General features: G+C 37.2%; 1 protein-coding gene across 1 annotated transcript in view; it reads right to left on the minus strand.

The window, feature by feature from the left end:
• Window positions 1-17623, minus strand: part of CFTR (CF transmembrane conductance regulator) — an 87123-nt gene that overhangs the window by 46181 nt on the left and 23319 nt on the right. The window contains exons 7-11 of the mRNA XM_066318980.1: window positions 17351-17476; window positions 14030-14276; window positions 11642-11734; window positions 10917-11096; window positions 8142-8333 (exon numbers count right to left, since the gene is read on the minus strand). Coding sequence (XP_066175077.1) covers window positions 8142-8333; window positions 10917-11096; window positions 11642-11734; window positions 14030-14276; window positions 17351-17476 — 838 coding nt within the window. The remainder of the gene's footprint in view (window positions 1-8141; window positions 8334-10916; window positions 11097-11641; window positions 11735-14029; window positions 14277-17350; window positions 17477-17623) is intronic.

A 17623-nucleotide genomic window follows, 5' to 3' on the forward strand; every position in this document is an offset into this window, starting at 1 on the left:
GAACAAGACTCAGCACATGCATAAAGCATGAAGTAGCCACTGAATTTTCTTTAACATATCTATTGATAAATGCTTAAATTGAGAAACCAGTTAGTAACTATTCATACATTAAAACCTTTTAAATATCATATATGATACCCTTTTCAATAGTTATTAGCATTTTTTGCAGTGAAAATGCCATATTCATCTACCTCAACAGTAAAGGGATGGCCCTCATAATACTTTTGGGCTTGGTAAGGAAGAATGCAGCCAGGATAGCTTCAGGGTGAACACGAAATATAACCTTGTTATTAAAAAAGGAAACCTCAGAATGGACTTCACACTCCAAGTCTTTTCTGTAGAGATTAATTGTTATCAGAATCATTTGATAAATCATTAGCAACAATGAAGATAATAAAGCATGACAGAAAACAGTCTAGAAGAACCAAGAGTTGCTTAATGTGTCCAAGGTTACTCAAACCACTCAAGCAGTTCTAATGATAGAACCTAAGTATTTTATTTATGTGACTTCTTTTTCTTCCTTAAATTTGTCCTTAATTACATGGGGTTTGATCGTCTCTCTCCTGCCTTCCCTCATAAAAGACAAAACAACCATGAAACTGATGAAACAGTTTCTGTTCCAAGTCAACAGTCTTGACTCTCTGCATTTTATCTTCATTCTATTTCAGTTCTCTATTTACCTTCTGTTTTTATTAGCCACCTCTACAGTTATCTCTATCCCCTTCCTTTTCTTCATTGCCATTAACATTTCCTATGCTTATTGTCACAATTCCCAGAAAATCACCCACTCTCATTGCTACCAAAGTACTCCCTTTTTCATCACCATAATCTTTTGAATTTTTACAGTTTTGAAATCAAGACTTGTGTTTCAGACTCATACCTACTACAGAATACTTCTATGAATTTTTAAAAGATGAAGATTTTTCAATAATTTCTTGTATCTTGTGTTTAGGTAACCAGCCTGAACAAACTGAAATCCTTATTTTCCTGAGAATTAAGCCAGAAAAACAGATTTCTTCTAAGTATTTCAAATAATCTCTTTTTAAATTTTATTTTATTTTATTTAAGTAACTCTCCTCTCTCTCCACGGTGATTCTATAAGTAAAAGGTTTTCTTAGACTTTAGCTGAACCCTTTATGAAGGATTCATGATCCAAAAGCAGAAGCTTTGTTTTTGCAACAGTTTGTGACCTTGAACAGAGTGTCAGGCTCACCCAAAACTCACACAAATGCTGGCAAAACTTGTTTTCTCTGTGGCAAAATATTTCTGTGGAACAGATTTTTGAAACGTGAAGTAGTCAGTGCACTGCATTTGAGTAGGTTAAATGCAGAGTAAGAGAATTAAATATGATTCCAGAAAAGACACAGAAGACAGGACAACATCAAAGGTAATCAGTCCAGAGCCCTGTACCTAAGACAGGGAAAGGGGTGGGGAGAGGTCTCTCGACTGAAACAGCTTTTTAACTACATTCTATCAACAGAGAACATTGTGGGTGGGGGGTCTCATACATATTTATGTGATCACTGATGAACTTCTTGAAGTGAGTGCATTTGGGAGTTTGTCTCTAATAGAGATGTTCCCCTGCTATAAAGAAACTGTGATAGCCTCTTAACTTCCAGTTCACCCAGAAAACTCACTTTCTGCAGCTGCACAGCTGATCTGCCAATGATTTTGGGCCAGAGATAAGAATTTCAGTTAGAGGAGTCTGTGTAGGCCAGTGGATCACACCAGTGTGGGATGGAAAAAACATAAAGGTAGCCAGCTTTGGGGCCCACATGCCTGAGATATAATGGTGGCAGTGGGAGGTTTGATGTGGTGCTAATAACACCAAGGTTGTGGGTTCAGTCCCTGGATGGGCTTAAGAATTGAACTTGATGATCATTGTGGGTCTCTTTCAATTCAGGATATTCTGCGAATTTGTGACATACTATGTGGACTCTTGGCCTGAAGGAGGCATTTATACTCTTTTAGCTCTTTATATTAGGATGTGATAAATTTCACCTTGACATGCCAGTGGCTCTCCCCAGCTGTGAAGACAGGTTAAGTCACTTGCTCTCACATAATTTACACCATAGACATGTACCTGATTAGATAACCAAGCTACCATTTAATACCCCCTTGCAGAGAATTACATACCACAAAGCACTCTGTTCTACACTTGAACCTTTTATTGTTTGTGTCTTCCACACTCTTTGTAATCTGCCCATTTCCCTTGTGAAAACAAGGCTCAAAATCATGGCACAAAGGATTTCACTCACTGACATAATGACTTCTCAACACCTACTGATTTAGTCATGTGACTAAAAGAAAAAAAAACACCAAACCCAACAAAAATACTTAAACCAAACCCAAAACAACCAACCAAAAAACAACCCAAAATCAGCACACATAAAAGGAGCTGGAGCAGTACATGGGATGCAAGAATGTTTCTGTTTTGGAGCATTCTTGGCACTGCAGTGAACTTCTCCCCACAGGGCAGATACCATCCTTTGCAAGGAGACACTGAACACACAGGAACACAAACCTGGGCTTGGCCTATTGACTGTTTCTCTCTATAGTTAATCTCTCCGTAAGTTAGTTATTAGATGAAAATTAATCTCCTGCGCTCCCAGTAAGCCCAGCTCAAAACTCTACAGAATCTGGCCACAAACTTCTTTAGTACTATTATATAATTCGATTTCACATGGAAACACTTCCTCTATTTGCATGCCACGTTAAACATTACATTCATGAGCAGCTGGTGTCTCTCAAATCAGAACATGTGTTTACTTAGAGAGTGGTAATCTCTCAAAGATAGTTTGCCATTATGCCTTTATGGACTCTTAGGTAACTCTTGAAGGATTAAATTAATTAACTAGGTGGGAAAATGTCCATCTCACATAACAGAAAGGTAAAACTGGAAGTTATGGAAGTATGGCCTCAGAACACATGAATTACTCAAATGGATCCACTCAAATGGGATATGATGCTTGTTTATTTTTAAACACAAATAACTATAACAGGCCTGCTTCTGTAGTCTTGACTGGAGGAATGCCTTCTCTTAGGATGAGTTTGTTCAATATTAACAGCATTTAAACATGAAAATTCCTGGTTCAGCTGTCCAGTGGTCTTACCTGTTTAATTTATCAAGTGGTAAAATCAAATAAAACCCCAATACCCTGCATATAGCAGGCTAAATACTGATTTTTCAACCTAAATAGCTGAAAATCAAGACATTCCTTTCCTATTTTTCATAGCATGAGTAAAAAGGATTTTTCAAACTCACACACCAACTACAAATTGAATCCTACAAATTCCCATTAATATTCATGTTATCCCTGCCATTACATTAATACAACCTCCAATTAATATGATCCTTAGGGAAGTCATACTTGTAGAACTACTTCAAATTTAGTGGCAAATTTCCACAGACATACAAACTTGAGAAGTTTACATCTCTCAGTGGCTTTTACATCATACTTGATCCTTAATTGGTGTGTTAGGCAAAAGTTCAAACTCTCTAGCTATATTTTTTTCATTATGAATGTGATGAAAGGTACTTGATAAAAAGGGTTAAGCATTTTGTCAAAAGTGCTGCTGAGGCAGCACCAATTCACCTTATCTTACTTTTTGAGTACCTTTCCACTTGCCTATGGGGACTGCCCATAAATGCACTCAGAATCCATACCAATTACATCTTGTCTGCTTTGAGGTAATACCTGCAAACTCAAAAGGACTCTAAATAAACCAATTCATTTCAAAAAAGCTTCTAAATAAAGGGAAAACTGTAAGGACTACTGATCTGTGCTGGAATAGTTTACCCTAGGAGGTTAAAACCTTCACTTTCTTATTTGCTTAGTGGGACCTAATTTTAGAGGGCATATTAAATTAGGCACTCATCCTGCTTTCTTGTTTGCTAAAATAATCATTGTTTCTCAAGAAAAGGAAAAGAGAGCAAGTAGGTAGTGGACAAGGAACAAGTAGCCCTTTCCTATACATCTTGAAACTTTTTACTGTGGTGTTTTGCAGAATGAGTCATGTAGTTTAAATGTATTGCAGTCCCTTGAGTTCACCATCACAGAAAAATATGGCTAATGTCTACAAACAGCTTATATCTTATTGCAGTCATATTCAGTGTGTGCCAGGCTTTCAGAAAGAATTTTTGCCAGTAAGGCTGTTTCTTTTAGATATCAAGAGCACTAATGAAACTCTAAAGACAGCGCCTTTATCTCAACCCCAAAGCACTGTTTTTTTAGCACTCTTTCGCCTTTTACTCCTTTTCTCTTAACCTCCTCCCATTTACAAACTGCAACTGAGAACAACATGATTTTAACTCCTCTGATGCTCTACTTACTCTCAGAGGAAAAACATAACCAAGAAATGTAATCAAGTTCTGCATAATTTTACATATATATAACAGGCTACAGTACCATAAAAAATGGACATAAAAAGATAAGTTTAAAAAGTACCCTTAGCATGCTATCACTGATGCAGGGAGATGCAGTTGAGAACCCATCTCACGATTCTTCAGTATTATGTGCCTGTACAGTGACATCCTGAAATTTTAAGAAGCAGTGGTACTTAGATAGATCTGACAAATTCCCTCACTGAGCCTTCCATGCACGATTGTCTTTCATCATGGAGTGTTTCCACAACTCAGATCTCGTACACTCAGACTGGGTTCCACTGTGGTGTCCCTTGCCCCTGCTCTCCCCATGTGCCAGAGAACACCACAGAGAAGAGCTGTGAGGACCAGAGACTATGAATGGAACCTATGACACTACTCTACTGCTGTCACATGTGCCATCAAGTGGGACTACACTCCAAGCAGCACCATTAAGACACGTGCTTCCTACACGTCGACTCACAGAACTGTATCTGCTGCAAGGCAGTTCCCTGTGTCTGACCACCCGTCAGTCACACACCTGTCTCAGGGCGTTGGGTGAGACAACAGCCATGCTGTGCACGAGAAAAAAGGATGCTTGAGAGACATGTACACACTAATTAAGCTTTTAACCTCAGGCACAGACTTACATCCTAGTGTGTTGGGCCCTACACAAACACGCTTTGTCGAACTATCTCACCAGAGCATTTACAAAGTAGGCAGATCTCCAACATATCATAACAATTTTCTTTTTAATCTTCATTTTCTGTTTCACAGTACATCATGAACAGGTACAATGGCACAGCTGGAGGGTAGGTGTATTGCATCAAGGCAACAAGATTAAGAAGCTGAAGGGAGAAATCTCTTATGAGAGTTAAGGAAGCACAAATGTAGCTACCTGAACTACTTGGACTAAAAAATGTCCCATTTCAGTGCTCTAAATTTCTATAAACTTATGTAAGCTCATAAAAGAAATAAAAGAAAATCCTTTTGTTCCTCATAGCTTTATTGTTTTTCAGTAAATTTTTGTGATTAATCAAAATTACCTGGAGAAAAAAGATCACCTTTTTAATCTTCCTTCTGATGGGTCCATACACAAATAGAAAAAAATGCAAAGCTGTGACAATATCTTTTATAACAACATAAAAATTTCTTCCAATCAAGAAAAACCTACCAAAGTAAACTGTTGTTTAGGTAATGGCTAACATAACCAGATTTGCCGTTCTCTACAATTTTACAAAATCTAACATAAGACACATTCTAATCTCTGAATAAAGATATGATTTCCCATACAGGGAAAATTCTATTCTTGGACACCTAAAAAAATGGAAAGCTCTGGGAAATACTTCCTTGCACTTTCTATCTTTCATAGTTACTTAGAGATAAATTGGCTTTGCCTACTTAGCAACTCTAAAGAGGCTCTAAATGATTCCTCCTTAGTAAATTAACTATGTACCAAATCAAAAAAGTCAGGCAGGAGAATGTAGCACTGGCTTTCGTGAAAATTCTTATGCACCCCAAATTATTTAAGTTATGCTTCTGTAATATCATTTCCATATCTCTACAGACCTAAAACAGAGTGGAGAGCAGCTTTCATGAGATCACCTGGCTTCAGTATCCTGTTCTGCTGCAGACAAGGACAGGCTACTCACTGTCTGTCTGCAAGCCTCAAACCCACATAAACAGTATGATGTGACCCACAGTGACCTGCAGTATTTTATTTGCCCTAATAAAGAAGAGGAAAAGAAATCAAATTTCCCAGTTGGACTAGATCTTCAGTTTGCTTCCTCTATAGGCGAATGGTGGAAATGGAAAAGTAAAAGGGACACTTCACAGGTATATTACTCCTTATCCTACTAACACAACTATTTCCCCACTGAGTCAAAGAAGACGTCTTTGTATCCCAAAAGAATTTTGGTGAATATGGAGCTTGGAAATAAATCTGACTTAGCCACTGTTAAGAGCTCTATATTAACTGACTTGAAGCATATGGGCAATAAGGAAATAAACTCATTTGTATGACCAATTCTGGGTTTCTCGAGGGCTCCACATAAGAACTAGACTCACCTGTTTTCCAGTGGAATGTGTAACTACCTAGGAAGGTTGCAGAGAAGGGGGCAGAGTGAACTCAGGCAAAACTGCTCTGATTTCTCCTTTCTGAAGAATGAGAACAAACACACATACACAAACTCCAATGCAAAGTGCTAATATAATAAACCCCTAAAAGGTCACACTGTGGAATAAACAGGGAATTAATATTTGAAATCCATCCTTCAATCTGCCATGAGTCTTGTTTGGTAACTAACACATGAAAGCTAACAAGTCAAGAAGGCATAATAATAGCAATAAGGTAATGCATTTGGCATCTGTCCAGACTATTCTGTCTTTTCTTCAGACCAGCCCAATTTATTCAGTCCAGGAGAAAAAAAACAAACCACCACATAAGTATCAAACCTGATCTCAAATAATAAGCCCTGCTAGGAGGTGAAGCATATCATTCTGCACAGAGCTGCACCAACACAGATCAAAGCCTGCCTGGAGAACAAAGCAGCCTTCTAAGACACAGCCACTGAGACACCCAACTGTCCCAGCAGCACTGAGACACTAATCACCTGCTGCTCTGGGAAGGGCCTGGCTTGGGAAGCCTCCCTGAGCAAGGGCAGTTTGGAACTGCTGAAGCCAGTTGCTTCTTGGAGCTTTGGCATTAACTGCAATTTTCACAACCAGGGTTAAGGACAACTCCACAGAAAGCTTGACACAGAAGTTATTAATTCTCCTATTATCAGGAGCTTCCAAAGAGATTTCCAGCAAACTAAATCCAAAATCTAAACACAAGCTGAAATGGCCAGAAACATATAGGGCAATATTATTTAATAGTTTATCTATACCCTCCTCTGAGATAAAATGCATCAGTAACCTTATCTTATTTTTAAACAAACTAGCTATTGTTTCTTGCTTGACTGCTGCTAAGGAAAAATATGTTTCACTATGTGGCCAAAAGAAAAACCCTATTCAGTACAATTAAATATTTACTGTTTTTATTTGTATAGTACAGAAAAAAATCTTAAGGCATAGCAAATTTTACAAAGGTCTCAAATGCTGGCTCCTTTTGTATCTTGCCATGTGTAAATTATATTTCCCTATACTACCCTCTGTCAACACCAAACACATGCAAGGACGTTTTATGTGATTGTACTCATTGTGGACTGCATGTCACATAAGGATGGATCATGTGATTATTTCTGGTGTAAGAACTTTCAGTGCATACACAGAAAAAATCCCAAATTTAATCAAGATTTTCTACTAAATAATTCAGATATCTGCCACAAAGTTCCAGCTATCACTGGAACCATTTTTGAAAGTGGAAAATAAAGGAGAAAACCAGGTTAATTTCCAAAATTGTAAGGAAAAGTTTCTTTATGAGGAAGAAATATGACAAAAGTATTTAGGAATAATATATTTGTACATAATTTCTTCAACATCAGTAAGTTTACTCAGGTTTTTAACTAGCAAGGAAGGCTGAGAAGGCAGATACCATATAATATCTGAGCCAGCTTATTTCGCTTCTGTTGTGTAAACTACCAGAACTGTCAATGTCAGTGTATCTCCCAAGCAGGTGGCAACAAGATGACTTGCTATTCCACCAAACTGGGATTTCAGGTGGAGTTCCTTAAATCTCAGAATTTTCTCACTTGCTTTAAGCCCCACTCCCATACCTATTCTTTGGGATTTTTCACTTGGGTTGGGTCACAGGCCTTAAAACTCCTAGATGACTAACCTCTTCTAGTTGGCAGGCTTTGATGACACTCCTGTACCGGTATTCATCATAGGATACACCAAAAATTATGTTTTCTTTTATTGTTCCAGGCATGATCCAGGAAACTTGAGGTGAAAAGGATATCCTTCCACTGTGTTTAATTTTACCCTGCGAAGGCTCCAATTCCCCCATTATCAACATCAGAAGAGAAGTCTGAAAAAACATTAACACTTGATTAATATATCAGAGATCTGTACAGCAGAAAGAAATGTTGAACAAAGAGTCACTCTGTTAAGTCATCAAAATGGCATATTTGTCTCATCAAGCATGTCCCTGTAAGTATTGATTTAGTGCAAACTGCAATTAGTGGAGATTTTCATGATATGTGTGATTCTGAAAGGCCCCTAATATAAGAGAAACTTAATTTAATAAATGATAAAAAATGTTCAAGATATCTTGTAAAAAAAGGCATGCTGCTGCAAAACTATGTCATTTTAATGAAGCAATCAATAATTTTACAAGGTAAAAATCTACCTGTGAAAAGTATACAGACATAAGATACTGGTATTTATAGTGAATTCTATTTGATTTTTCACATTATCAGTGACTATTTTGCTTGCTTTTGTATAACATGATTCATGTTTATAATTTTGCTAGTGCTTATAAGTATTTTATCTCTATTGCCTTGAAAAATGCAATTTCTTTGTGTAAGTATATACAATTGCTCAGTATGATCTGAATTTTTCCTCTGTAACTGTTAACTCATTTACGTGAATGCATGACCTAAGTATATTTACTATTTCCCTTCATAAAAGAATTGATTGCAATTTCAGTACTGACATGTTATAATTTCAAAGTTAATCAGTAGCTTGTAGTAACCTTGTCACACATCATTGGCTACTAGATCAAAGAATAGAATTGAGAAATACACGGAAAAATATGTTACAGAGGCATTGCATTGCTGTTCTTAAACACTAATAAACAGTCAGCAAAGTTGGGACGTAACAGCCAAAGGTATAAAAAAATCTGTCTAAGTCACAGTTTCATGCTGTCAAGCACAGAGATCCTTTTGCAAGTTATACAATATACTGGGGGAATCTCATGAGATTCCTTCCCTAGTACCAGAATCTGACTTTTCCAAAATGCAGAGCAAGAAGTTCCCAGTCTTGCAAAGGAGAGCTGCTTGGTATGTTTTGTACACTGGGTGTTAAACCACTGCATCTTGTGCCATATAACACAAATTAGAAAACAAAACAAAACAAAACCGAAACAAACCCTGTCTAGTACTGAAGCAATATTAAAGAGCTGATGTCAGGCTTTATACCTGTTACAGATTAAATACTTAATACAGATGAAATTGTGCAGTCTGCTTCAAGGGCCTGACAATTCCTGGAATATACAGTAGCAGCCTCCAGCACCATGAAGGAGCCTTTACATTAAGAAGGTGTAAAGGAAAGGCAGTGTTTTTCAGGGAGTAGGGGATGGCAGGCAAACCTTATTTTTTGACTTTTATAATATTAACTTTTTGAGTTAATATTATAAGGCTTTTATTTTTATTGTCTTGGAAAGCACAATTTTTTTGTATCTATATACTCACAAAGACTGCTGAGTGTAATCAGAATTTTCCTCAATTTCCTATGTAGCAGAATAAAGGGGATATACATACATCCTTCAGCATTTTCTAGTTCACATTTCTGTATTACAATTACCAGCATTAGCAATAGATAAACTATTCTGTTAATTCAGAAGTATCACAGTAAAATGCACCTTAACACATCGTCTTGAGGACAACCTCATGTTCTGAGTCCCTTGCTCTCTCTTCTGGGGATCATTAGTGAAAAATAAGAAGCCTTGATCATACTGAAATTGATGGGTCCTTTGTCATTGACTCCAACAGACCAAAGATTTTACTCCATGCAAGTGAAAGAAATCATAATATTTTCACCTATAATTTATTAATCAGGAGAAGCATAATGAACATTTGTTTTAACTTTCACATCTTCTCAAAAAAACAGTGAAGATGAAAGACTCATCAAGACTCATCTAATTACTAGCTGTTCAGAGAGTATCACAGTTCAACTCATTTTATATTAATGATATTAATTGGATGTGTCATCTGCAAGCTAAATGCATTGATAAGATGTTGGGGTAGTAAAATGATGAATAATCTAAACCACAACTTTTCACAGGAAACCACCAATTTCAGCAGCATCTGAAGGGTCTCAGGAAGCCCAAGTGAGGCACTGTAGGAAGCAGAGCTAAGTGATCAGGTACACCACATGTCCAGGACACACATACCTGGCTATATTAATGTCAGTCTTGTCCAGTTACAAACCATCTTGTGTTCAATCTTTTCCTTAAAATGTGAGCAAGGCAAGGGGGGGAAAAAAAGCTTTCTAGCACACTGAGCCATCAGAATATCTATTCTATATTGATTTTTTTTAAAGGCAGAGAGATTCTCACCATGAGCCTTAACTTTAGGTTTCAGTCTGCAATACTCCTGTAAAATTTCCTTTTGCTTCCAATGGGAAAACATTTTGTAATTTAATTGCTATTTCCTTATAATTCTGTAACCTTCTATTACAAAAATTATCCAGCAAACTCTGTCTCATATTGGCAACAGTATAAAACTTCAAGTAACTATTTTAGTGAAACTTGCAGATTATCCATATTTCTTCCTACAGCCATTATTTCTGCAGCAAGCACAAGATAGCAAGAATACAGTAAAAATACAGATAACAGTATTGTTCCTTATAGTTATTAAGACTCTTGTTGAACCAGCAGAAACAGAAATACCTTGCCTGCTCCAGTAGATCCAGAAACAGCTAATAGCTGCCCCTTCTCAATCTTGAAATTTATATCCTTGAGAACAGGAGAGGCATGAAGGGGGAAATTACTGAAGAAGAGATTGCTGTCAGTGCTAGGAACTTTGCTGTTGTTTTCCTGGCTTGCTTTTACAAACAGCTCTCCAATTCCCTGAAACATACATGGATATATATTTGATGTACATTAAAAATAAATCAAACATGCATATGCAGAAATGTATACCATACTATGGATTTATGAAAACATATGAACTTACTTTTCTCATGTTACTTTGTCTATCAATAGAACACTCATTATATTCTTAAATATACTTTTTTAAATGTATGTATTGGATTTGCATCAAAATTTGTGGACAAAACCAAAATTTGCTTATTATAGAACTAACTGTTTTCCAATGTCATGCATGTGCCATAGCCTGATCTTGTTTTCAGGCTGGCCTAAGTCAGTAATAACAACTTATTACAGGCCTTAACACCCATTAAAAGTTTTTTTCCAAAGTTTCTCAACTGTGGATAATTTGATATCATGCATTAATTACTTGCTAAGTATTCCTCACCTGCTGAGAGCTGAAGCTAGTTAAAATGAAAGAGTGTAGGCTGCTCTTTCTAGAGAGCATCATGGCAAATATATATATATATATATATATAAAAAAGATACACTCTGTGCTTTAATATAGTTTGGTTAAAAGTACCAACCTCATCCCAAAAAGCTGTTACTTTGTCCAGCTCAACCCCAGTGGTTGTTAGATTATACTCCAGAGCTTTATATTCTTTTTTCAGCAAGAAATCCTAGAAACACCATGAAAGCAGATGAAACAGTAAGGGACAAGGTCATATCTCACAAAGCAGTCCATATTTGCCCACATGGAGCACTAACACTTCTGGTGGCACTTTTGCATTACAGTCCTTTCAGCAGAGGCATAAATATAAATCATACAACATTTTTGGAGGCAGAAGGAAATATTTTCGAAACTGCCAATTCTTTCATTCCTAGTGAAAACATAGCCATAAAGCTATTTGGTTCTGATTTAGAAAGAATATCAAAACTTGGCTCTTGTTTTGCTTTCAGGACTTGTATCTGGCAAGATCACCCCTCTGAGTTTAACCCTTTTCAAATAAAGCCTTGGTTTTGGAGTAAGATGTAGAAGGTTGCACTCTGGTAATCAGTGAAACAAAGCAGCTACATGCTGGTATCCTCCTTTTCCAAAACTGCAACAGTTTAAAAGAGCTGGAATGATCTCTCTACCAATAGAAATAAAAGGTAGATAACAATCCTGGCAAGTGCAGCACTGTTCTAGTGTAATTTCAAATGACACAAGTCAGCAACCCGGTGCTTGTGCTGACTTCTAGGATAGCATTAGGAAATGAGAGTTAAGCCTATTCTAATGTAGGAAAGAGAGCCTCTCTATTCCATTATTTTTTAAGGTTATATAGTCTGTAGATATTGTCTCTTCCAAATTCTACATTTTTAAACTATGTGGAAGTAAATATATCTACACAGGCAATACAATGGAAAAATTAAGCAGACTCATGGGGAAATCAGTTCTCGACAGTACACTTGCAAATTTTCCAAGTAGAACAAGAAGAAGGGTTCTGTTGGCATAACAATTAGGCAGCTGATTAAAAGAGCAGGAACTGAAAAACTGCAAGGCAAGACACACATGGTTTATTTAAAAAAAAGAAAAAAAGGAAATTATAGCTATGCTTTCATAACAAAGGGGTCATCCAGTGGAGTTCCTGGAGCAGTGATAGTCAGAGAGGGCAGAGTGATCCTGAAATATCATGGTCTGAAAAACACGTGAAAATACAACAACCTAGGGGATATACCTGGCCCAGTCAACTCTCTAAACTGATGTAGAAATTAAATCAGAGAGATGTAGGAGTTGTTTATCATTCTTATTTATGTCTCCTAAGACTAGTAAAGGGCTTTGGTGTTCTGTGATTCTGTCCTGTCTGTCTATGGGGACTGTACTGAACTTGCCACAAAGAGATGATTATTTATGGATTCTGGAGCACCCAGAATTTGCTAACATCTCCAAAGACAAGCGTTCAGTGAAGTGAGGGCAATGCTGTGACAACTGGGCTTGCCAGTTCTGTGACTGTGTCCAGGGCATTGGACACAATCTTCCAGGAAACAGGAGAGACAGGATACTTCTAGTAGTGCCTAGGGGATCTGAGAGCACAAGGAAAGCCCACAATGGGACCTAACAAGGCAGACTTCTGAATGTCAAATAGAAACATTTAGGGCTAGATTTCTTGAATTTCCTGCCCAGTTGAAAGTCATCAAAATCCTACACCTACTTCTTATTCTAGACTGAGGTTCAGACATCTGATTAAGATCTATGGGTTCTGTATTAGTTATTTTTATCACACTAAAAATAATAAAATCTATGTTCTACAAAAAACCCCCACATCTATAAATACGTAATGAAAAAGGTCTAAGATTTCACCCCAAAATAGTGTAAGAATTCTCTTCCTAGGGAGTAATTTCAGAACAGCAGATAAAAAAGACAGAGTAAATGAGAATCCACCCTGATTTTACTCTGCAGATAACCCTCTCATGCTGGTATATGAGCAAGTGATCTCAGTAGGTAAGGTGGATAATAATTATTTTAATTATGTTTGCTACTCGTAATGAATGAGATGCACATTTGCATAAAATGCCCAGTCTCCTGCTGTTGTTGTTACTAATATCTAGAAAAGCAGAAGATCTGTGACTGAAGTTCCTGGAAATCGTGCTATATAAAACATGTACTGATTTTGAACTTCCTTTTCTGAAGGAAAAAACTTCTCTTAAGCACCACAAGTTACAATTTTAATAAGTTTCTTGTCCTGCAGTGAACAAGAACTAAACGTCATTGTTTCAGAAAAAAAGCAGCAAGCAGGTAGCAGGGTTATGTGTGGTTATGCTGCCTGGGGAACAATATCAAGATTTATAATGACACTTCATGGTGTTTAGTCAAAGCAACATATATTCAAAAAGTCTGCATAAATGCTGTGTGCTTTTGCTGATCTGCTGACAAGATAACATGATATAAAGAATTAGCTTACGTACTTGGGAAGATTTTAGTCTCTGTACTCTACCTGTATTTTGTTTATTGCTCCAATAGAGTCATACCAGGTCTGCACAGAGCCGGGAAACTGCCTGGTCACTGTCATTCGAAGAACAATGCAGAAGGAAATGGTGGTAAATATTTTTCGGAGAATAATTCCTTTAATCAAAGCATATGGAAGCACAGCTAAGAACACCACAAAAAAGCCTGAGAAGAAGAAAGCTGAGCTGTTGAAATATCTCACATAAGCAGCTTTTCGTGTAAGCTTCAGTTCAGTTCTGTTAAAAAAAATAATTACAAAGAATTAGTGTAGGATTTCACAGTTTACAAATTACAAATATTTTGGATGGAACTGTTGGCATAGCAATTAACTCACTCATCCTTCTTATATTATAAAATTGCAGCTAAAATTTTATTTTCTAAAATACAGCTAAGTCTCCAAACTGGTTTTGGGCCTAAAAAAATCATTAGAATCAAATTTTGACATCAATGTTCAGAGATGTCAGACAAAGTAACAATAATCTGTCATGATTTATATACCAAATAAGTCACAAGCATCTACAATTCCTGGCACAACCAACCTCAACATCTGACACTGTGGTATGTGATGTCCTCCCTGAAGCATCATCCCATACTCATTTAGATGCATAACTGCTCTACAAAAAAGATACTTTGAAATACCAGATGTGCTATATGTTACCATAGAAAAACCTTAACAATAGAGAATCTGATTTTAAGGTCATCTTCGTTTGCATGGAAACCTACTAATGGCTTCACCCATGAATTAAGGTGCCACTTATCCTCAGTTTGAAGAGGTGGAAGACAGGGAGTCTGCTCTCCACCCTCCTTTCTCCATAGAAGCTCAGTCTACAGAGACCCTTACTGACTCCTGTGCAGTCAGGAATGCACTAACAACTTTTTCAGTACATTCCCAAGTACCAGCTACAGACTGATGCAGCCACAAGCAGAAGTTTCCCAGAGGTGGCTCTGTCTGTGATACAGACTTGAAAGCTCTGTAGATTACACACTTACTTGGGGCAGGTTTTGTTGATGCAATATGAGTACTTGGAAAGAGATGTAAGGGACCCTACAAGCCTTGTGCATGTACAGAGTGTAGATCAGTGTATGCCTTGTTTTGGAGTGATGCTGCAGGAGCCAGTACTGATACATAAGCTTAAGATCCTGCACTTATATAAAGATGTGTCTCTGCTGGCCACGTACAGACACTTCCAACCTTCACTTTCTCCAGTGCTATGCCATGGTTCAGAGGAAGAGTTTGGTGGGGTGTTTTGTTCACCTCTCTGAATACATTGCATAGCCCATAGGAGTGCAGGTATGTTTATTCAGGCATCTGTTATGAACAGTTATTTTCAGTGCAGACTTAAGAGGTCACAGAGTAGACAGCCCATATTGGTGTCTCTGAAGCTGATTAAACTGGCTTGTACCAGAAAATGCCAGCACACAAAAATGATTTTGTGATGACTGAGTTTTAGCACATTGGCTAAAACACAGACATGGCTTCAAGCACAAGCAGCTTAACAAGCCATATGACTGGGAGGTCCTGCAGAGCTGATTCTGCAAGCTAAATTCAACTGAAACTCTGATATTTTTGAGTTGACTTATTCTGGTGATGTCTTCACCAAGTGACCTGCTGGATGACTTAAAAAATATGAAAAAGAATCATAGAATTATAGGATGGTTTGGGTTGGAAAGGATCTTAAAGATCACCCAGTTCCAACCCTCTGGCCATAAGCAGGGACACCTTCTGCTAGACCAGGCTGCTCCATGCCCCATCCAGCCTAACCTTGAACACTTCCAGGGATAGGGCATCCACAGGTTTTATGGGCAACCTCTGCCAGCACCTCAACACCCTCACAGGGAAGAACTGCTTCCTAATATTTAATCTAAATCTACCCTCCTTCAGTTCAAAGCCATTCCCCTTTGTCCTATCACTATGTACCCCTGCAAAACATCCCTCTCCTGATTTCTTGTAGAGTCCCTTGTAGGCCACAATAAGGTTTGCCCAGTGCCTTCTCTTATCCAGGCTGAACAATTCAAATTATCTCAGCCTTTCTTTATAAGAGAAGTACTCTGATCTTATAAAATTGATAGCATTCTTGTCTTTTCAAAATCCATGCATCATATGATAAAATTAACTCCAGCATTACAAAATTTTCTATAAATTATTGTAGAAAATATAGATAATAAAATAACAGTCCAATTTCCAGGTTTCTGTGACCAGTTTGTAGATTAGTATTTATTTAATTAATTTCTAGAGGATTTGCTAGCATGATATGCTCTCAGATTTCCTAAACGCAATACATGTGACAAGTGACATCAGGGGACTCCTAAATTAGTTCCATCCTCGAGCTAGCTCTCATGACCTGGATTCAGACTGAGTTTTTCTGATTGTTTATAGTAAATAATTACAAATTCTAATGGTAAAGAACACTTCACTTTCCCTGGATTGTCTTTTAGAAAGCAGCTGAACAAGTAGGTGTTTGTGGAACAATATAATTTTATGTCTGCTATTTACATGATAATATGACACTTATATTTCTTTTATTTTCCCAATCACACACCTGGCACAGGATTTTATTTCTCTGTAAAGGACTAAACAAACACATGAACACATGGGAGTGCCTTTAATGCAGCATCACCCATCAATCAATGTGTCACTTCTCCCTTTTTCCAGAACTCCTTGCTGGTAACAAAGTCTTCCTTCTCACAGGCTTCAGCTAACTTTTACCTCCTTTCTCCTTCAGGTCTGGCAGTTACAGTTCAATCCTTATATTAACTGAGGAGATAAGCACTCTACAAGGCCATCTACAGACAATAAATGTTAATGTAAACGTGCAGGATAAAGACATGAATCTAAGCTACTTTACTCCTTTCACAGATTGTATGCAAGTTTTATAACCAGCTTTATTACATCTCTCAGAAAATGGCTGCACATATTCGTATTGTTTCCTTCACCACAGAAGAGGGACATCTGTTAAGTCTTAAGTAACCTCCACAAAAGGGCTTTTTATTTTAAGATGAGGAAAGGGTTGGCCAGAAACAAACACAGATCCCACAATTGTTTTACCTGCGCAAACTAACCACTGAAACATCATTATAACAAATGAGGAAGTAAATAAAAAAATAAAAAACTCACCTCCATAGTAAACTTGAAAAAAAAAAAAGAGGGAAAAACCCCCAGGCTGCAGTGTGGGAATGTATGGTTAGTTTATTGAGGATTAATAGTTGTTGCTTTACTTCTTAACTAACATGACCACAGATGATGTTCATAGCCACCTAATTTTTTTTCTGAGCACATAAAAAAATTTGTGTAACAAATGAGTACACTTACTCACGGATGTTTTCAATCATTTTTTCCATTGCATCTTCCCAACAATAAGCTTTAACTGACTGTATATTTTCAATTATTTCTGACGTGATGACAAGTCTCTCATTGATCTTTCCTGCTCTCTTATTCCTATGAAGTAAAAAGGAAGTAGGTCAATCTTCATCTTTTTCATCCTGTATAGTTAGCTTGTATTCCATTATATCTTATGAGAACAGCTTCCATATATGCCTCTGCTAAAAATGTTTACTTTAACAGCATTATTATGAAGAATGGAGA

This window comes from Sylvia atricapilla, chromosome 5 (assembly GCF_009819655.1).
Source record: "Sylvia atricapilla isolate bSylAtr1 chromosome 5, bSylAtr1.pri, whole genome shotgun sequence".
NCBI lineage: Eukaryota > Metazoa > Chordata > Aves > Passeriformes > Sylviidae > Sylvia > Sylvia atricapilla.